The sequence below is a fragment of the Pogona vitticeps genome, chromosome 3 (genome assembly GCF_051106095.1).
Source record: "Pogona vitticeps strain Pit_001003342236 chromosome 3, PviZW2.1, whole genome shotgun sequence".
In the NCBI taxonomy this organism is placed as follows: Eukaryota; Metazoa; Chordata; class Lepidosauria; order Squamata; family Agamidae; genus Pogona; species Pogona vitticeps.
In genome coordinates, this window is record NC_135785.1 from 261,581,677 (window position 1) to 261,601,901 (window position 20,225).

The window sequence follows — 20,225 nt, forward strand, 5'->3', positions numbered from 1 at the left end:
TTTATAGAATACATATATATAAAGGGCAATTTAGATGACAGTGCAGTCATTAAAGACTTCAAACCCAAATACACCAAGGCACATTATCAATGTTTAAACTCTTTTTTACAGCCAGACCACAGGCTTGTGTTACAACCTAAAACCTTCCGAAGTTTATGTCGTTGTATTTATTTAAACTCTTCAGTACCATGAACCGATGTTTATCAGATTTCAAGACATGGGTGTATTCCCTTTGTATGACCTCACTTGGAGGGAACTCACACATTAATCTAAGAATTACATCAAGGGATTTTTTCTTTCTTTCTTTCTTTCAAGGGTTAAAAGTTCACAAGTTTATGAGCAGCTGGGAAGTAAAACAACTTTTGCATCCATAAAGAATAGAGGTCTGTAATATTAAATCCAAAAACAAAGTTTAACAAAGCCTTCCGCTTTGAAATTTAAATTTAGCACTAAAACTAACACTAAGCAGTGCCAGCAAACTGAAGTGAGAATGGATTGGTTCAGATAGACAAAGTGCCAAACCACAGTATAATATTACTCCTAAACTGACCGAATAAGCAAACAAATTGATAATCTGATTGGGAGGGAGGGTGCAGGCATCCTTCAGTCTCGAGAGACTACAATAACGTGCTCTGAATAGAGGACTTGGAACAGCATCTGGTGTGTGGCTGAGAAGGCCGATTCAAGAGTGACCATCCCTTCCACACGGAAGACAAATACAATCTGTCCCCTGTCCAGCTCCCTTGATTTTGCTGCGTCCAGGACTGTCTCTTCGCTGGACAACGGTCTATTCAAATTGGGAGAGGCCGTGATACACTCCATGCCTTCGGGCTGAACGCTCAGATGGAGGGAGGTGAATTCATGATTAAGTAGCTTTCTGTTGTTGCTGTTACATCTTGTCAAGTTGTTTCCAACTAACTTTATGAACTACTTATTTCCAAAAAGTCTAGTTCATAAAGTCACTACAGTGGGGTCTTGACTTAAGAACGGCTTGAGTTAAGAACATTTTGACTTAAGAACCGCTCTCATAGGAAAATATTGACTTGACTTAAGTACTTAGATTTGAGTTAAGAACTGAAAAAAAAACCACGTGGGAGGCAGGGAAAGTGCAAAATGTGAACTTTCCGTTAACTGTTGGCCAGTGAAAAGGGTGCCTGTCTGCTTCCTCACTCCTCCCAGCGTTTAGAGAGTGAATTGGGAGACAGTCTTCGGACTGCCTGGTACTTGTACTGCCTGGACTGTATTTTCCCTGCCTTCCCTGCACCTTTCTTGACCTAAGAAAAAAAAGAAACAAAATATCCCCCTCTGGTGGTCGAAGGCGGAATAGCAGCTTCCCATTAGTTTCTATGGACGGAAAAGAGCAGATACGGATCAAATGGTTTTCAATGCATTCCTATGGGAAATGCAGATTTGACTTGAGAACATTTTGACTTGAGAACCACCTTCCAATACGGATTAAGTTCTCAAGTCAAGACCCCACTGTATAACATTAACAGCCCTGCTTGAGTCTTGCCAACTCAACATAATGGCTTCCTTTATTGAGTCAATCCATCTCATATTTGGTCTTCCTCTCTTATTGCTGCCTTTCCCAGCATTATTGGCTTCTTGTGATGTGCTCACAGTATGACACTGTCCGTTTCCATTTTGATTAACAAGCTTAGAAGACTAAACTGGTCTGCCTCAACTGCAAGGGTCTTGTTCTGACATCATTGATTCGATCGTTCGTTCATTCATTCATTCAAATCAGTTATTCAAATGACTAATTCAGTGGCCTTCCTGCTGTTTCCATTGATTCTTTCTAGGTTCCAATCTGGTTTTTATAGAATTATTCCTCCTCCTCCTCTTTCTGTCCTAAAACAAGTACTTTAGATATTTAGCAAGGCAGTCTGTTTCTCAGCAATAATCAGATTATTGATTTACTATTCCCCAGAATATTATGGAGAGTTTCTTTTTTGACAGCTAGCTTAACAGACAAGCTAATTATATGTATGTATGTAATTGTTTTGGATCGGCAATATTTGTCCACTTACAAGATGAATCTTCATGTTGCATCCTTGCATCTATGATGTAACAGGGACCTTCTTATCAGAAGCACTAAACCAATGGGACCCAACCTTGGGTCACCCAGATGTTCTTGGACTGCAACTCCCAGAACTCACGACCATCACAGTTGTGGTGGTGAAGGCTTCTGGGAACTGAAGTCCAAAACACCTGGGTGGCCCAAGGTGGGGAACCACTGCAGTCGGCGATGGCCACGTTCAATGACACATCTAAGCAAAGTGAGCAGTCTCTTGGACCCGCAGCATACAGAGGAGACCCAGCTTGCTGCAGCAGGCTGCCCTGTTAGTCTTGCTTGCAGCAGAACAAGCTGAACCACGGACTTTCGCTCTGCAGTGTGGCCACTGCAATGAGGCACAAAATAATGCACCAGTTAATTCTCTAGCTGTCAAGGAAGATGCTAGTCAGAAAGTCGGCCCCTGCCAGGTTTCAATGCCTCAGTGAACCAGATCCAAGTCTACCATTTGTTTAAATGTTCCTGCTGTAAACTAGGGCGATTACCTAGCACGCACAGGCATGCGAGTTCATCCTCGTGAGTTCTGGCTGACTGTGATGTCCGAATGGGGCCTCTATTTCAAGTTGTTCTTCCTACAACTCAGTATATGCTTCTCAACGTATAAAAGAAAAAGCCCTCCTACTCTGCAGCAAGAGGCAGCCAGCCAGCCAGTCGCTGCTTTCTAGCAGCCGTGCTAAATGTGCAGGCGTTCACTGTTCTAACACAGTGATGAGGAGCTGAAAGCCACAGAGATCTTCTCAGCTGTCCAAAATGTAAGTCATCGAGGTGAGACTCAGGGAGGCAGCCACCCGCTCACTCCCTTCCCGACAGCAATGTCAATTCCTCCTAATTTCCCACAGTTGAGAGCCAAACAACCTAGTTACATCTCTGCAGCTTTCATTTCACTTTACTTCCAAAATCTGTTACTTCATTTTAACTCTGTACCACCATCATTCCTTCTCCTGCAGAAGGGAATAAATCTTAGCAGAACCTGGAAAGGAACTAGTATTATAATGCCAACGCTCCTCAGTAACAATACAGTTTCAATTTTGAAAAACAAGTTCTTTGCTACCTTGGGGTTTTGTGGAGGGTGGGGTGGGCTAATTAAAACAGTTACCTCAAAAGAGAACATCAGTGTGCTGGCCGCCACTGACCCTGTGGCACAAAACAGTCACCTCCCGTCCCTCCATCACTCACTTAACCTCCACAACAGAATAAAAATGCAAGCCAACATTTAAATCATGCAATGTTCCTTTTTTCCCCCCATTTACTGAGACCCCATTCTAAGAACAGAAATAATTAGTCGTTAGCTATACTGCAAAAGCAATAAAATTACCCAAGTACTGGAATCTGGAAGGAGTAAACTGGGGGAAAGGAAAACCCGTAAGCCCCAGCAGCAACAGAAAGTTGGTTTAATTTGTAGAGGGACAAGCATCCTCTTTAGGCTGTGATCTGGAAACTGTTGGGTGAGCAAACTCGTGCCGTGTTCAGCTGTTTGAGAGTCTGGTAGAAGGATTACCAGGTGCAAAGGGCTCACTGTGGCCGCCAGGTAACTTCAAGGAAGAAAACTCTACTCTTAAGATGGGTGCCTCTCTTGACAAGGGTCTGTTGCGAAACCATTTTCATCTATACTGTCACAAAAGCCCAACTTTAACCTGCTCCCCTAGATGAATTCCTAGATAGTGTCTGTGGTTAGCCTGCCTATTTCCACCTCATCCAGATTGCACAACCGCGTCCTTACTTTGACAGCAGATCCCTTACCAGACTCGTTCACGCATTGACAATCCCAAGCACAGATTACTCCAATGCACTCTACACAGGGCTGCCTGAGAATGATCCATAAACTTCAACAGGTCCAGAATGTGGCAGAGTTAATAAGAACCATTCTATCTCCCCCATCTTGGCTGCCTTGCAAGGTTTACCGGTCGGTTTCCGTATCAGCTTCAAGGTGACGATCTTGACCTATAAAGCCCTAAATGTTTTTGGATCTCGGTACGCGGCAGGCGGCCTGCTTCCAACAGGCGGGGAGAACTGAGGGCGCTCACCCCCAAGGGAGGTCCAAAGGGAGAGAGCAAGGAACCAGCCCTTTTAAGCTGTTGCATCCCATCTATGAATTGCCACCTGAAATCCATCTGGCCCCCTGAATGTTGTCTTTCAAGAAGTCTCTTAAAACATGTCCATTCTGCCAGGCTTTTCATACCTTGCCAGCCGAAGAGCTGCTGAGAGCACCAGCCTATTACAACTAACTAACCAATGCCCATTTTAATGTGCTTTTAATATACAGTAATATGATGGTTTAATGTTACTGCACTGATTATATAAGCCACCTAGAGTGGCCTTTTAGGTCAGATGGGTGGGGTATAAATAAAATTAAATAAAATTAAATTAAACAAACAAACAAACAAACAAACAAATAAATAAATAAATTATTCCACTGTTATTGCTCTGAACCACCCAGAGTGGCCACTGGTCAGATGGGGGGGTTATAGAAACGGAATAAACAATAATATTAAATAACAATCATGGATGCTATCAAGGAGAGCTATATGTCCTCGTGTCCCAGCAGTCAAATGCTCGTTCAGTTCTTCTGTTTCACAGAAGGCAGAGTTTGCTTTCCATTGCTGGAACGAGAGAGAGAAAAGCTTTCCAGACAGGTCACTCCCCTTGCTGGACCAGAGAAAGAGCAAAGCTTGGATTACTAAATTAGTCTTTAATGCGTATGACCTGATTTGACCTAAACATTGGGTCACACCTGCGGTGCTTGAGTTTAAGAAAAAACTTACAGGGAGAAAAAAAGAGACCCATTTAAATAACTTTATATACATTAAAATTAAATATTTGAGGATCTATGAGCAGGCCACAAGTAGCAGTGAGGGATTAATGACCGGTCCTAAGCAATACACAAAATGTCATCTTCATGGCTATTTTCCACACACTGTCTAGAAGGATTCCTGTTTTATGGCTTTTTATCTCAATCAATTTCCAGTCTCTGGAGCCATGCCTTGCACTCCCCCATGAGTCAGTCTGCAGCTTAAAAAAACCCACAAGTCTTCAGTTGCAAACAGCAAAGAAATCTGTATGTATGATTAGTGATGACTTCTTCTTAAAAAAAAAAGAAAAGGAAAGAGCCTTTAAAAAACAAATGAAACAGATGGAAACCATTATCAACTAGCTGAAACGGAGCACACCGATATACCATTCCCAGTTCAAAACAACGCCCATAATGATCTGCAGAAAATTGTATTGACCTGCTTATAATTCCACCTTACGTTCTCAAAGGACATAGGCATGGTTTTCATTGTTCTTACTTTGCAATTTCACAGAGATTCCATCCTCCCTCTGGGGAGATGTTTCGATTTTCCACTGTTTTTGCTTTGTTTGCCTCAGTCCTTTCCCTCTCAGAGAGGAATATGTAGGTATGATACATATCGCAAGATTCAGTCATTTCATACCGCCAGCCTGCGGATCACCCATCCCAACTTTAACATTGCTGCTCCTCACAAATTTCTCTTAAAGCACTATTTACAGCGTAACAATGGAAACAGTCAAAGGTTTAAGCCTAAACAGTTGGAATGTACGAAATCGAAAACCTATTGTTTAGCATAGTAAGCTGCAACTACAGCAGACCCGCTAAATCTCCATAAATTCCAACTAGTTCAACTGGGTTACTCTAGTTCTGAATAACTTTGCTAAGCAACAGGATTTCAGCCACGGTGTCAGAGAGCTGGCCCCTTGACCTGAATAGTGGCTACTTTAACAGTAACTTTTCAGACAGAGTTTCAAACAAAATTATTTTCCAGTTGCCAAGGATTAAAGATGGAAACTTCTGCCAGTCCTTCATTGTGATAGAAACACAAAACAACTACGTATATTTGAGAACTATTAGCTGTTTAGCATTTTATTGAAGGTACCCAAGAAATGCAAATACAGCAGGCGCCCCCCATCGGCAGGATCAGTATCTGTGGATTCACTTATCTGCTGCCTGAAAATATTAAATAAAAAAACCAGAAATATGTATTTATATATATATTTCTACAGTGTATTTACCAGAAGTGCCCCCCAGATACCATGTAACCATAGTTGAACCAACAGAGATGCTCTTTGCCCATTTCTAGTACAATGTTTCAGCAGTATAACCCCATTTATTGTTTTTGCAGCAATGGACTAGTGGTCAACCTATACATTACAGATAATCCATCATTAGGAGAGGTAATTCCTCCGGAGCTGAAGAGCATGTGATTATCCCAGCAGGAGAATTTTTACATTTCTCACAGTTTGCTAATTAGCTTGCTTTGTTTTATAATTGGTCTTCTGGATGTAAACACAGCTTTCTTCACAAACACAACTGTTCAACTGCAAAGAACTGTTGGAACTGCATCTTCAGAATATGAACAAGTTTCAGCTTTTAGGGACAGGCTACCTATAACATACAATTTGGCCCCAAGAGACAAGTGGCATCTTAGAGACTAATGCATTTTCTTTGACATAAACTTTCATGGGCTACAACCCAAGAAAGGTTATTTTAAATAAAACGTATTAGCTTTTAAGGCGCCACCAACACTCTTTGTTTCCAGTACAGAAAACCGAAAAGAATGAAATGCAAGCAAGAGAAGCAGCCACATTCTCCCCAAAGGAAAATCCATCTTGTATGGGAATAGAAATACATTTTTGCCCCAGAGCTAACATACCTGTGCAATGTTTTTGTTGAGAAGATAGACGCCATAGTCAAACTGCAGTTTCTCTCCTCCTTTTGGATACAATGGAAATCTAAAATAGAACATGGAAATATAAGCACACTTCACTAAACAACCAATTTCGGAAAGCCATTTCTTCTGTCACTTGTAAAACCTACCTCCTCCAAGAATGAAGACTGTACAAACCAACCCTTCTCTACAATATTATTCTACAGCAATCATGTTACATTCCTATTCAGTTCTGAGGTGCTGTTACTGGGTAGGTCGGTACCCAGTACATTAAACTCAATTATGTTATTTGCATTCTATTAACACACCATTAAATTCCTAGCAAAAAAGGACTTAGTACCAAAGCTCAAAGATGGAGCTGTGAAAATTACCAGCAAATGTCACTTCAGTTCTAAGTAGACAGAGTGATATACTAGCTCAGCCCCCAAGCCCTTATCAGCAAGAATTTTGTGATGGGCTCAACGCAGTGGTAGACATATACTTGTGTAAAAATGTACGTTTCCACTGCAGTAGTCCCCTTGAACACAAGGCTGTGTTCAAGGGGACTAGTAAACATTCTGGAGCTGGCTTCCCGGTGCCCCTAGGGTGGAGGGAAAAGGGCAGGAAGTTCCATCATAGATGCAAACATCTCCCTGGATTCAGGATGATGGACTATCCTATTTGGGATGATTGTGAAGAGATACTACTATTATGGTTATAGAAATTATTCTGTTTGCAGAAGTTGAATTGGTGGTGCCAGATCTGGCATCTTATCTGCAAGGATCTGTTTTGTTTGCTTGTTTACTCCACTGTTTTGTGACATCTCATATAGATTGTGACCAGAATCCTGTTGGACTGCAGTGCTGCGTAAGACTAATCATACAAGCAGTTGGAGAAATGTCGCCAGCTGTGTCTGTGTACATCCAGTAATCCTCTGGTTGCACAACTGATAAATAATAGGGTTGGATATGCAACCAATAGCCAGTAAATTTAAAAAAAACTGCTTGCATGATTTCCTGTGTTTGTGAGATCAAATCAGCTGTCTGTCAGATATACAATGGTGTCCCACATGACGATGATAATCCGTTACACAGAAAACACTGTTAAGTGAAAACATTGTCATGCAAAATGTGATTCCCCATTGGAATGCACTGAAACCTATTTAATGCGTTCCAATGGGGAAAACAGTCGTCGTCCAGCGAAGATCACCCATAGGGAAGCCATTTTGTGAGCGTCGATCAGCTGCTAAAATTGTTGTCCTGCGAAGCATGGGTCCTGAAAATACAGGGAAGACATTTTGCGGAGCCACCAATCAGTTGTAAAAAAACATCGTCTTGTGAACAAACGGTCCAGGAAGCATGGACTAAATCACCGTCCAGCCCTATAGCGATCGCAAAACCTCATCGTCATGCAGATTTGTCATTTTCAAGGTTGTCTAACGAGGCACCACTGTACTTTGACTTGGATTCCTGCATTGAGCAGGGAGGTTAGACTCAATGACCATATAGGCCCCTTCCAGCTCCATTATTTTACAATAACGTATAATAGGATTTTGGCATTCATATTTAGATGGCTTTAAATACAAGATTAACTCCAAATCCTCCAAACAAGACAGTATTAACATTTAAACAGAAGTTTAATTTTATAATGGCATCATAATGCAGATGCTATAAATTCAATTTTGTCAAAACAACTTCTTTACAGGAACTAAAGACAAAAATTGCATTATTTCTAACAAGAGCCAAACGTTTAACAGACATCATTATGGTGCACCAAACTGTCAGGGTCTCCGTTTCACAGTACTTCGAATTCTTAATGGGTCAGTTCGAGTTGAAAAATATAAAATCACTCTAACGACTATATATCTAAGCTCACCCTACTTAATAGATCTATAAATTCAAGTTGTCTGTAGTGCAGGAAAATAAAACACACTCTAAAAATGAAGGTACGTGCAGCGAGATTCCACTGCCTACTGTTATATAAATCACGAGGAATTCATTTCAATATCTACTGAGTTACTTTATCCAACTGTAGCAGGATTTGGATTATAAAAGGATACAATTACAATTAATAGCAGAAAACTCATTCAGCCTGGACAATAAATATGCCTTTTAAAACACACTGTTACGTGATAGTATTTCATTAGGGAGAGAGTGATATTTGCTATAATTAGAAACAAAAGTTTTTAAAAAGAAATTATACACAGTACAGAGAGTTCAACTGTTTCTTCATAGATTATTCTAAAGGGATCGTTGTATTGCTAAATATAATACAAATATAAGAACTGGAGATAAGAAATCAATTCCTTTCCTACTTTTTACACTGATCCTCCCTCCCCACGGAGGCCAGCCAGGCCCCATCTCTGCTATCCTTCTGCAAGCAGGCAATGTCATCTCCCTTCAGCCAGGTTCTTCCTTAAGTGTGGTCTAGGATAGTTTGCATTTTGTTGCTTCTAACTCTGTTTTTGCAATGCTTTTACGCAACACTTTAAAATAGAATATCATTCATTCTTTAATATTTGAATAATATGTGTTTTTTTTAAAGCTTCTATCATTTTGTTTTTAATGATGTAAGCCACCTCAAGTCTTTTTTAAAGAGAAAGGTGGGGGTAAAAGTATTTTAAATAAATAAATAAATAAAAACCAGATCCCTTTCATTTCAATTTTTAGTTGAAATGTTCCATTCCTTCTCAAAGGTAGCTTGTTCCATTCCTTCTCAAAGGTAATGTGTGTGTGGGGAGGGCAGCTCCAAAAAGACAGAGTATCTCAAATTTTCGTACGCATTGAAGAAACTCCATTAAATTCCTTTGCAGCAAACATTTTTCAAAAGTCTGAAAATGTCTGATGCTTTATCTGATCACCTTTTCACATCTTTCTAAATCAGAACTCATCACTGAGGTTTTTACTAACTCAACGTCTGACTATTTTTTTCTCTCTCTCTATCATCACATCACACAAAGTTTGCTGCTAATAAACCCTTTAGGTCTAATGCACCCAAGGAAAAGCAGCCTGCAGCCTGTTGATGGGCCCTCCTCTCTGCTTCCTCCCACTCACCATATACAGTTTGAGGCTACACATGACAAGTCATTAGGGCTTGCAAACTAATGAGCACCCTTTGACAAATGTCGCCACCCAGAGAGCATGCCGTTTTGAACCTGCTGCACTGACACAGGGAACCAGCTGACTCAGTCAATATATACTCATTACAATCTGACCATGTTCAAAGGATATCACTTATAAGAACCCATTAAGGAACTTTTATAATGCCATTATACAAAACACTGGTAAGGCTGCACCTGGAGTATTGCGCACAGTTCTGGTCGCCGCACCTCAAGAAAGATGTCATGGAAGTGGAAAAGGTGCAGAAACAGAGCGACTCAAAAGAGGACTGTGCTGGGGCATCTCCCTTGTGAGGAAAGGCAGCAGCGTTGGAGGCTCTTGAGTCTAGAGAAAAGGCTCCTGAGGAGGGACATGATGGAGATGTATAAAATTATGCAGGGGATGAATCAAGTGGAGAGAGGGAAGCTCTTTTCCCTCTCAGTGGAGTGTTGGGAGAGTGAGAACAGACCAAAGAAAACACTTCTTGACCCAGCCTGTGGTTAGTCTGTGGAACTCCTTGCCACAGGATGTGGGGATGGCCTAGATGCCTTAAAAAGGGGATTGGACAGATTCCTGGAGGAAAAGTCCCATCACAGGTGACAAGCCCTGATGGGGATGTATTATCGTTGGGCTTTGAAGGAAGGGACCTCCAAAGGCCAAATGCAGGGGAAGGGGGTATAAGGAGACAGGTCTCTCGTTGTCTCCTGTGCTCCCAGAGGCATCTGGTGGGGGCTACTGGGAGATACAGGGAGCTGGACTAGAGGAGCCCTTGGCTGGATCCAGCCAGGCTCTTCTGATGTTCTTATAATACGTTGAACTACTTCCACAGCCACTATTGCAAAAGCTAAAAGGGCTTATCTGATGAGTCGCTAACTTCTTCTGATTAAGTCTTGATGTGAAAATATGGACATACGTGAAACAAACACGCTTTCAAAGAAAGAGAAATAATACAACTGGGAAAAACCCAACAGGAAGGAATATTTTGTTAGGAAAAAAAAAACGGATGGGTGACGGCTCCTCCACCCAACTCCTTCAGTGTCGTCCTCCCGGAAGGCAGAGGAAGGGAAATGAGCCTCCCTCTGGTCTTCTGCAGGTGAAGAATCTCGTGAGCTGGACTCCACCAAGGGCTGGCCCATAAATGTATTCATTTATTTCATCTCGAGTGAATGTGTGCTCACTTCCTTCAGCCTTCCCCCCTCATTCAGAGGAAGACAAATCAAGCTGGATCTTCAAGATCCCACCTTGTCAGGGCTTAATGTCCTTGATAAGATCCAATTTAAAAAAAAAAAAAACCAAGCCAAACCACCATTACACAGGGAGTGGGACATCACCTAAGGTCCTGAACTTGTCAGGTTATTAAGATATGAATGAAGCCAAGGCCGTCCTCCCAAATGCACAGAGGCCCGCCTTGTCAGGCACATGGGAAGCGGCTTCGTCTGATGCATTTACACCCAAATGATGACTGGCTCTCTTGGCATTCAGAAAAGATTTTAAGCAAAACCTCTTACACTGAGCCTTTTGAATTAATCTTGATGTTTTATGTTTCAATGGTTCCGTAGCTGGGCTTTTTTTCTTTTATAACTGCATTTTTTATTTACAATTATTGTGAACAAACTAGTTTATTTCTTAAAAAAACAAAAAGGTGGCATATAAACATTGATAATAACCAAATTGTTTCCAAATATTTAGACTGGGAAATTTTATGCTGCATTGATTTTAATTATGTCGGAGTTAAAGGTCAAAGTAAATTCATTTCCAAATAAATAAGTATGTACATACAAAAATCTCCTGCTTATTTCCTCTCTCTAGCATAAACTGTCAAATAAATGCCTGTGGGAACATTATCTCCCACCCCGTATAGTGTAACATGAAATACTAGGCATGTTATTATGTGTCAGGACTTCAAAATTTTTTCTAGAAGCATCCAAATGCTGGAATCACACATAAAATAAAAATACTGAGCTGAATTCTTAGCATATTGCTTTCACTTAAATCCAGGAGTCTTCTCAACCTTAAGCATCAAAAACAAAAGAACTAAAAGATTACTTCAGCTGAGAAATATTTCTTTAACTCAACCATTTGTCTGCCTCATTTTGTACGGGCATTACAGGCAGACAATAGTACCATCCTATCAAAGGAGGAGTTTATAGCTGTAGTTTGGTGTCTCTTAAATCGGTATTAACGTAAGTATAAGAAACTTCCCTTAATTTACAATGTCACATTAAACTATTAATTTAAGGACATCCTGCCATCGATCTTCAAAGCTGTCACTGTCACGACTACAAAAGGATATATTTGGGTCGGGTCTGTCTCCCATTAAGCGACTAAGCTCCCCTTCCACCCGTCATTTTTTGCTGACCTTAGACAAGCACTTCCCAATCACACCCTCATTTCATTTCACAGCCTCATGCTGTTACCGGACTAATCTCAACCTGTTCAGCGTCACAGGACAGCTACGATATTTGAAAAGGCTGTAATGAGTCTCCGCAGGCTTCTTGGGCCAGTCAGATGTTAGATGTTAAAGCAAAACTAAAAAGGATCTAGGTACTTTTTAAAAAAAATCTATTCCCCCTTAGACAAAATCATTTACTCTTCCGGGTTCTCAGACTAAGCATCTTTATTGCTAAATTTTGTAATTTATGAATTCCTTTGTATTCTAAGAGATCTATCTCATATGTACCAATATAATGGCGATTGATTTTTCATGTGTCCATGTACAGCCACCTGCCTTTAATCCAAACTATTATTAAGCTTAAGGAACTCATTGATTTTTTTTCCACTGCCTCCCACCTGTTTGTCATCTGACATGAAAAACATGTGGTTTAGATCCTGATTTTCCTTTTTTCCCCCCTTTTTGCTTACATTTCAAACTGAACGGAAGAAATCCAAGTAAGGAGCTGCAAATCTGCCGCATCCCAACTGCACGAGCACAAAAATGTCAGTAAACAGAGCTGGAAATGTAAGGCTTCCAGTCATGGCTTGGAAAGAATTTTTTCTCACTCACTGAAGCTCTGAGAATTCACCAAAAGGATTATATTCCAATTCACAGCATGATCTGCAGGAAAATAGGACAGAACTAGTTTTTCTAAGGCAGAGCTGACGGATTTGATCAAGTGCACAGAGTGGGTCTACGGCTAGTAATTCGCTGCCTGAGAACTGACATTAAATGGGTAATTGGCAGTGATTTCCAACACTCGCCATCCCAAATCATTGGGTTAACTGCAGTGAAGTAAGGATGATAGCATAAACTCTAGTGACCAATGGTTGTTGTGGGTTCTTCGGGCTCTTTGGCCGTGTTGTGAAGGTTGTTCTTCCTAATGTTTCGCCAGTCTCTGTGGCCAGCATCTTCAGAGGACAGGAGTAGCACTAGAGACCAAGTTGCCAGTAATTTTTTATTTATTTATTTATTTATTTATTTATTTATTTATTTATTCATTCATTCATTCATTCATTCATTCATTCATTCATTCATTCATTCATTCATTCATTTATTTAATATCCCACCTATCTAGTGCCTTAGGACCACTCTAGGCGGCCAACTGCATCCCTTGTGCCACACCAAGTCATGGGTCTGGCACACAATGAGGGACAAAAAGTGGCATCTTGTTCATTAGCGGCAAGTTGCAGCTGCAATTTATGACACTGCACTTTTTTGTTGTTTAGTCGTTAAGTCGTGTCCGACTCTTCATGACCCCATGGACCAGAGCATGCCAGGCCCTCCTGTCTTCCACTGCCTCCCGGAGTTGGGTCAAGTTCATGTTGGTCGCTTCGATGACACTATCCAGCCATCTCGTCCCCTTCTCCTCTTGCCTTCACACTTTCTGAGCATCAGAGTCTTCCCTTCTCATGAGATGGCCAAAGTTTTGGAGCCTCCGCTTTAGGATCTGTCCTTCCAGTGAGCACTCAGGGTTGATTTCCTTCAAAATGGATAGGTTTGTTCTCCTTGCAGTCCAGGGGATTCTCAAGAGTCTCCTCCAGCACCACAATTCAAAAGCATCCATTCTTTGGTGGTCAGCCTTCTTTATGGTCCAGCTCTCACTTCCATACATCGCTACTGGAAAAAACATAGCTTTGACTATGCTTTGACATTGCACTTACACTGATGCAACTAACCAACAGGATTCTGGCCAAATGTTTCACAGCTTCTGTCCTCAGTCTAGAGTGCATCAGGAAGGCAGGGCTTTTTCTTAGTGGTGTCCAACTGGCGTTCTGTGCCCCACCTGGGTTGCTCCTTTCTCTTCCTAATATATTCGCATGGAAAGGCTAAAGTCAAAAATGTTCATGCTGGACCCACCTAGACTACTGCAATGCACTCTGTGGGGAATTACCCTTGAGTGCCCTGTGCAGAATGAAGGATAGTCCCTGCCGCAGCTGCACAGGACAAGATGACATCGATCAATAAGAAGCAGCACTGTACAGGCAAAGGTTGCCTACGGATCACCAATCGCATTTCCGAATGATGGCTTTGTCCTGGTTACCAAAATGACGGTGTCTTCACAGATTTTCCAGACCGGAACCCGAGGTATCCAAGGGGCCCCTTTGATGACACAGCCACCTAACAAGCTGCAAAGTGTCAAGAACTTGCAATAAGGCCTCTTCAGTGGTGACACCCCAGTTATGAAAAAGCCCCTCCATGGAGATTAGATTGACAGCAAGATGCCGCTTTCATTGTCAAGGGGAAAAAGACACAATTCTGACATATTGGACAGCTGGCCTTAGGTGACAGAGGAAGATAAAAGATGGAGTACCTCATATTTTAATACTGACTGCCCTGTGTATTCTTACTTGTTTTGCTATTATATCACAAGAAGGGGTGGGGAAAAGTTCCAAAAATTAATAAGACACTTACATGGTGCTTATGGAGTTTCTCAACATAATCCACATGTTCTACTCGACTTTTTGATGACCTTCTCTCTGTCTCAAATCATCCACCTAAATTGCTAATAGGGAGGTGGGGGACTTTCTGCAAAGCAGCTTGTAAGGCAGGCAAACTGGCAACAGCCGTCTAGCCTATTCTCAGATACCTAGAAGTCCTAGCTCACCCTTGTGCAAATATCACATGTGCAGAAATCTTAGCCGCAGAGTCTTCATGTTAAAAACCCCTCTCTTTAGCTAGGGTTTTTTTTTTAAAGCAGCTCTTCTCCTTTTCATTTTTTGGAGAGTGGGTGGGAGAATAGTAGCACAAGGAGTAATTAAAACAAAAAATCCTGCATGGTGCAAAAGTCAGCAGAAAAATACCTCAATCCTGCCAGTAGAAACTTTTTCTGTCCCTGCAGGCAGTGAAGTCAGCAAAATATCATCAGAAGGTAAACTTATCTTTCTCAGGTGTTGCTGTCCCAACAGAACCCAACAGGTCTGATGTATTAATTAGTATTAATTAACTATAACCTGTAGGCCGCCACAAATAAAATATTCAATCCAACAAAGAGGCTCCACACCAGCCTTCCAGATGTGTTAAGCTACTCATTCCAACATTCCAACCAGCTTGATTGCTGGCTGGGAACTGTGGGTATTGTAGTCCAACTCACCTGGAGGGCATCAGGTTATGGAAAGCTCTTCCACCATTCTTATGCATCGTTTTCCAATTTGCAAATTGCTTAACAATTTGGCTTTGGGTTGTATGTCGTAGATCTCTATTTTGCAGACATTCAACTAAAGCGACACACCAGCGACTTGCCCAGGACTGTAATACGGAAGAAATGGCTATATCTCCCCCAACTAAAAGCACTTCACCACCTCTTCTTTGGACCTTTAAAGTTTCTGGGAGTTCTACTAGGCTCTTTCTAGTCATGTTACTGTTGCCTGCTAGCCGACAGATTCAAGCCAGGACTGCCTATTTATATGAAAAGGGCTACTCAGGTTCATTACAGCCATCTCTCAGGTCTGACCCACAACTGGCTCTCTCCCTGGTGCAGGTCTGCAACTGAGAAAGCAAGTCTGTTCGGTTTACTATAGGGGGAAAAAAAGGAGGAAAATGGTCAGGCCGTATAATTTAAAACAACTCTTCACAAGATGTTATTGTATTCCTAAGTGCAGCCCTAGCTAAGACTCCAGCAATAAAGGGAGTCAGTCTTTAGCAATAAATGAAAAGCCAATATTTAAAGAACATACACTTGCACACACTTGAATTATACCAATTAGAAAGTGGTCGAATTCTGGGGTCTTTGCCAATTGACCTAATTATCCATGAAGCCTGAGAAAGCCGGGATTCATTTCAAGTCTACAAGAGACCGGATATAACTGAAGTTAGAAGGTCACAAAGGTTAAATCGACTTAAGTGCCAAATCTGAACTCACTTGAAAATTGCTATAATTCCTGATTAGTAGTCCTGATACTGCGAGTGATTGCTAAGATTACAGAAGAATTTTACAAACTGGGGTTAAGTAGGCCACAGATATATTATTTCTGGTTCGATATATCATATGTGCCCTTGAGTGTGTTTTGCTGAGGCTCAGCATTTTGCTCCCGAGAGATTTCAGAACTACTGAAAGAATACTTCCAGTACTGTCTCCAAGCTTACTGTCATTTTACAATTCCTTTAATTAAACAGAAGACTAGGGTTTCCTAACTTCTTCCAGAATGGAATGAAAAAGCTTGAAACCATATGCACTGACACACACACACACACACACACACACACACACACACACACACACACACACACACACACAATTACAACCTTCTCGGCTAGGGCTATTGCCGGGGGGGGGGGGGGGGGCTCGGTGCTCCCATACCACATTAAAGCAACAGCTGAAAAAGGAACATAAGCAGATCAGTTCACACGACCAAACTCACTAGGTATATCTGCTTTAGATAACAAAGTTCTCACCATAGCCTTCTTACAATGTTTATCCCCCCCAAAAAAACATAAACATTTATTGTCGGACAATGCTAATGCAGGATGAAAATTGGTTTGTTGAAAAACGCTAATGTTGGAAGGAGAGCTCAGATTTATCCAGGAAAACTGTGTTACAGGAATCAAAAGATTTAGCTCCTGAGTGTCACACAGATCGTACCATATTAATATATTTATCTGAGGCCAGGAGGAGAAAATACCCTTTTAAAATATGCATCTGGCTGCAGAACCAGAGGTGGGGAGTGTAAACAGCCCCGTATCTCCAAAGAGATTTATGGGGGTGCAGGAAATCGGGACGAGTAAGAAAACCAGACAAACTTCTAACTGCTGAGCAGAGCCAATTGAACTCAGCCAAGTTCTGTCTAAATTTTCTCACTCAGAAGCCAATCTCCTTATTAAGAAAGCAACACAGTCATAACCATGAGATATACTCAGAATGATTTGGCTCTGAAAGTTTGGTAGCAAACCCACGTGGCCAATTAAACATTCAGCTGGTCTGTTCAAGAAACAAAGCCTCTACATAGAAATCAATCATTACTGTTTTATTAAAAAGAATTACTTTAGAAAAGGTTTCAGTTGATAGTAAAATATTTCAGTAGGTACATTTTCATTCAAGACTAACGGAACACTCCACTCCTCCACTCCAGCTAAAAAAAATAAAGAAATGAAACTATGCTAACTAACAAAAAGCATAAATCATCCATCTCACGTGTCTTGGGTCTTCAAAGGCTGATGCTAGATGAAAACCAGTCCATTATGGGAAAAACACGTGTCTGCCCCTTTCTCAGGCAAACTCCATCTTTCTTCTCTCTTCCTCACTCTTCCTTCTTCTTCCCAGAATGCCTCCTGGGTCTTGTTGTTCCGCCTAACTTTCTCAGGGAGCTTCAGTTGTTATCATTCTTTGTGGCAGAATTATTTTGACTACGAAACTCTCTGCTCTCTACTCATCTTAGCAACGAGATAACCAGAGAGCGAAGCTTCTCTGGAACAGCATGTAAAACTTTCCTACTACAGAACAGACTTTAACTCAAAATGGATGCTATTGGGACAATCTTAGTACTACATATCCCATCCTAATACACATAAAAACACAAATCATCACATGCCCCCCCTGATTATCGTTAAAATTCAGAGCAGTTAATCTGATCTAATTTTAAGAAATCAAGTAAAAGTAACTAAAAAGTAATTCAAAGTAATTAACTGGTTACATCTCAAAATTCAACTACAGATTTAACTATTACAATACTGAAACATAGCACACTGTGGAATACATCGTTTCAACGTTCAGGTTCATAAGAATCTTCACAGTACATTCTAGAAAGACCATCTGCCACTACATTCAATTTTCCAGGAATGTGTTGAACTTCAAAATCAAAATCTTGCAATGCTAGACTCCATCTCAACAATTTTTGGTTGTGAGATTTCATCTTCTGCAACCAAACTAAAGCTCTGTGATCTGTTTGGAGTGTAAACTTACGACCCCATAGGTAAGGTCGAAGTAAATTGAGAGACCAAAAGATAGAAAGAGCTTCTTTTTCAGGTACTGCGTAACTTCTCTCTCTATCCAAGAGTTTTCTAGAGAAGTATGAGATAGGGTAAAGGTTCCCATCTTCTCCTTGCTGTAACAAAACAGCTCCCAGTCCTAATTCAGAAGCATCAGTTTGTAAAATGAATGGTTTGTCAAAATCAGGGGATTTCAGTATAGGCGCATCCATAATCTTAGCTTTTAAAGCTTCAAAGGCACCTTGACACTCTGGTGTCCACTTTACCTTGACAGGCTGTCTCTTCCTAGTGAGCTCTGTCAGAGGTGAAGCCAAATGACTGAAATCAGGAATGAATTTTCTGTAGTAGCCAACTAGGCCCAAAAACGAGCGTACCTGTTTCTTAGTTTTTGGAATAGGCCAATCGTTAATAGATTGTACTTTAGCTTGCAAAGTCTGAATTTCTCCTTGCCCAATTAAATGACCTAAGTACATGACTTTTCCTTGCATCCACTGACACTTGCTGGCTTTGACTGTCAGTCCTGCTTGCTGAAGTCTGGACAAAACAGTTTCAATGTGAGACATGTGAGAATCAAAATCAGAACTGAAAATGGCAACATCATCAAGATAAGCACTTGCAAAAGGTAAACCTTGTAAAAGTTTATCTATCATCCTTTGAAATGACGCACCTGCATTCTTCAAACCAAATGGCAATCTGCGGAAACGGAAAGTTCCCACGTGCGTGATGAAAGCGGTCTTATCTCGTGAATCTTCAGCCAAATCTAACTGCCAATAAGCATTCTTTAGATCGAGAATGCTGATAAACTTAGCCTTTGAAAGATGTTCAATTAAATCATCCATTCTAGGCAATGGGTATGGATCTGGAACAGTAACACTGTTTAACTTTCTGTAATCAACACAAAATCTTACTTCCTCGAGAATTTCACCTAAAGCGTTACGTTTTGGCACCAGAACCACCGGAGAAGCCCAAGGGGAGAATGACGGTTCAATCACCCCCAAAGATAACATCTTTTGTATCTCTTGTTCAATTTGGATAGCATGATTACCAATTGCTCTATATGGGCTAGACCGTATGGGCTGGGCGTTGTTCTCAGTAGTTATCACATGACTGATCAATTTGGTGTAACCTGGTTTATCTGAAAACACATCTTGGTATTGTTCTAAAATTTGAAACAACCTTTCTTTCTGATCAACGGTACCTGTTAAAACAAGATTATCAGACCATGTACCTGCATCTTGCAATTCAGATAACATATCAATAGGTTCATTTGCAGCATGAAAATATTCAGCATGACATTGGAAAACCATTGCAGATCTATCTTTGTACAGTTTCAAACTATTGACATGGTAAAGAACAGGTTTCTTATTAGAATCCAACATCTTGACAAGATAATTGACATTTCCCAATTTTTGAACAATTTCACCTGGACCTTCCCAGACAACTTCTAGCTTAGAAGGTCTGAGTGGGTTCAGAACAAGTACCAAATCACCCACAGAAAATTCCCTGTGTCTGGATCTCTTGTCATGGAAGAACTTCTGACTTGCTTGAGCGTCCAACAAATTGTCTCTGGCTAACTCCTGGACAGCCAAGAGTTTCTCTTGAAGTTTTCTAACAAAATCAGCAACTGGCACAGTACTACTTTTAACCACACCTTCCCAATTGGATTTCAGGAAGTCCAATGGTCCTTGTAGATTTCTTCCAAACACCACCTCACTTGGAGAAAAGCCACCTAGTGAAGAATGAGCTGAGCTACGGTAAGCAAACAAAGCAAAAGGCAAAAGCTCATCCCAAATGTTTCCATATTCTTGGGTCAAAGTTTTAATCATCCTAAGCAAAGTTTGTTGACCTCTTTCCACCATACCATGAGATTGAGGATGATGGGCCGTGGAAAAACTGATGGTTATTCCACTTATCTCGCAGATCTTACGCATAAGTTCACTTGTAAAGGCTCCTGCCTGATCACAAATTATTTTGGATGGTACTCCAATACGCGAGCACAAGTCCACGATGATTCTAGCTATGGTGGTAGCTGT

The 20,225-nt window shown here is 41.1% G+C and overlaps 1 protein-coding gene across 2 annotated transcripts in view; it reads right to left on the reverse strand.

Moving 5' to 3' along the window:
- UVRAG (UV radiation resistance associated) overlaps nucleotides 1-20,225 on the reverse strand; it is a 105,907-nt gene that overhangs the window by 16,271 nt on the left and 69,411 nt on the right. For both annotated transcript variants that reach the window (XM_020809690.3, XM_078390215.1), the window contains one exon: nucleotides 6,742-6,820. In XM_020809690.3, the coding sequence (XP_020665349.3) occupies nucleotides 6,742-6,820 (79 nt within the window). The remainder of the gene's footprint in view (nucleotides 1-6,741; nucleotides 6,821-20,225) is intronic.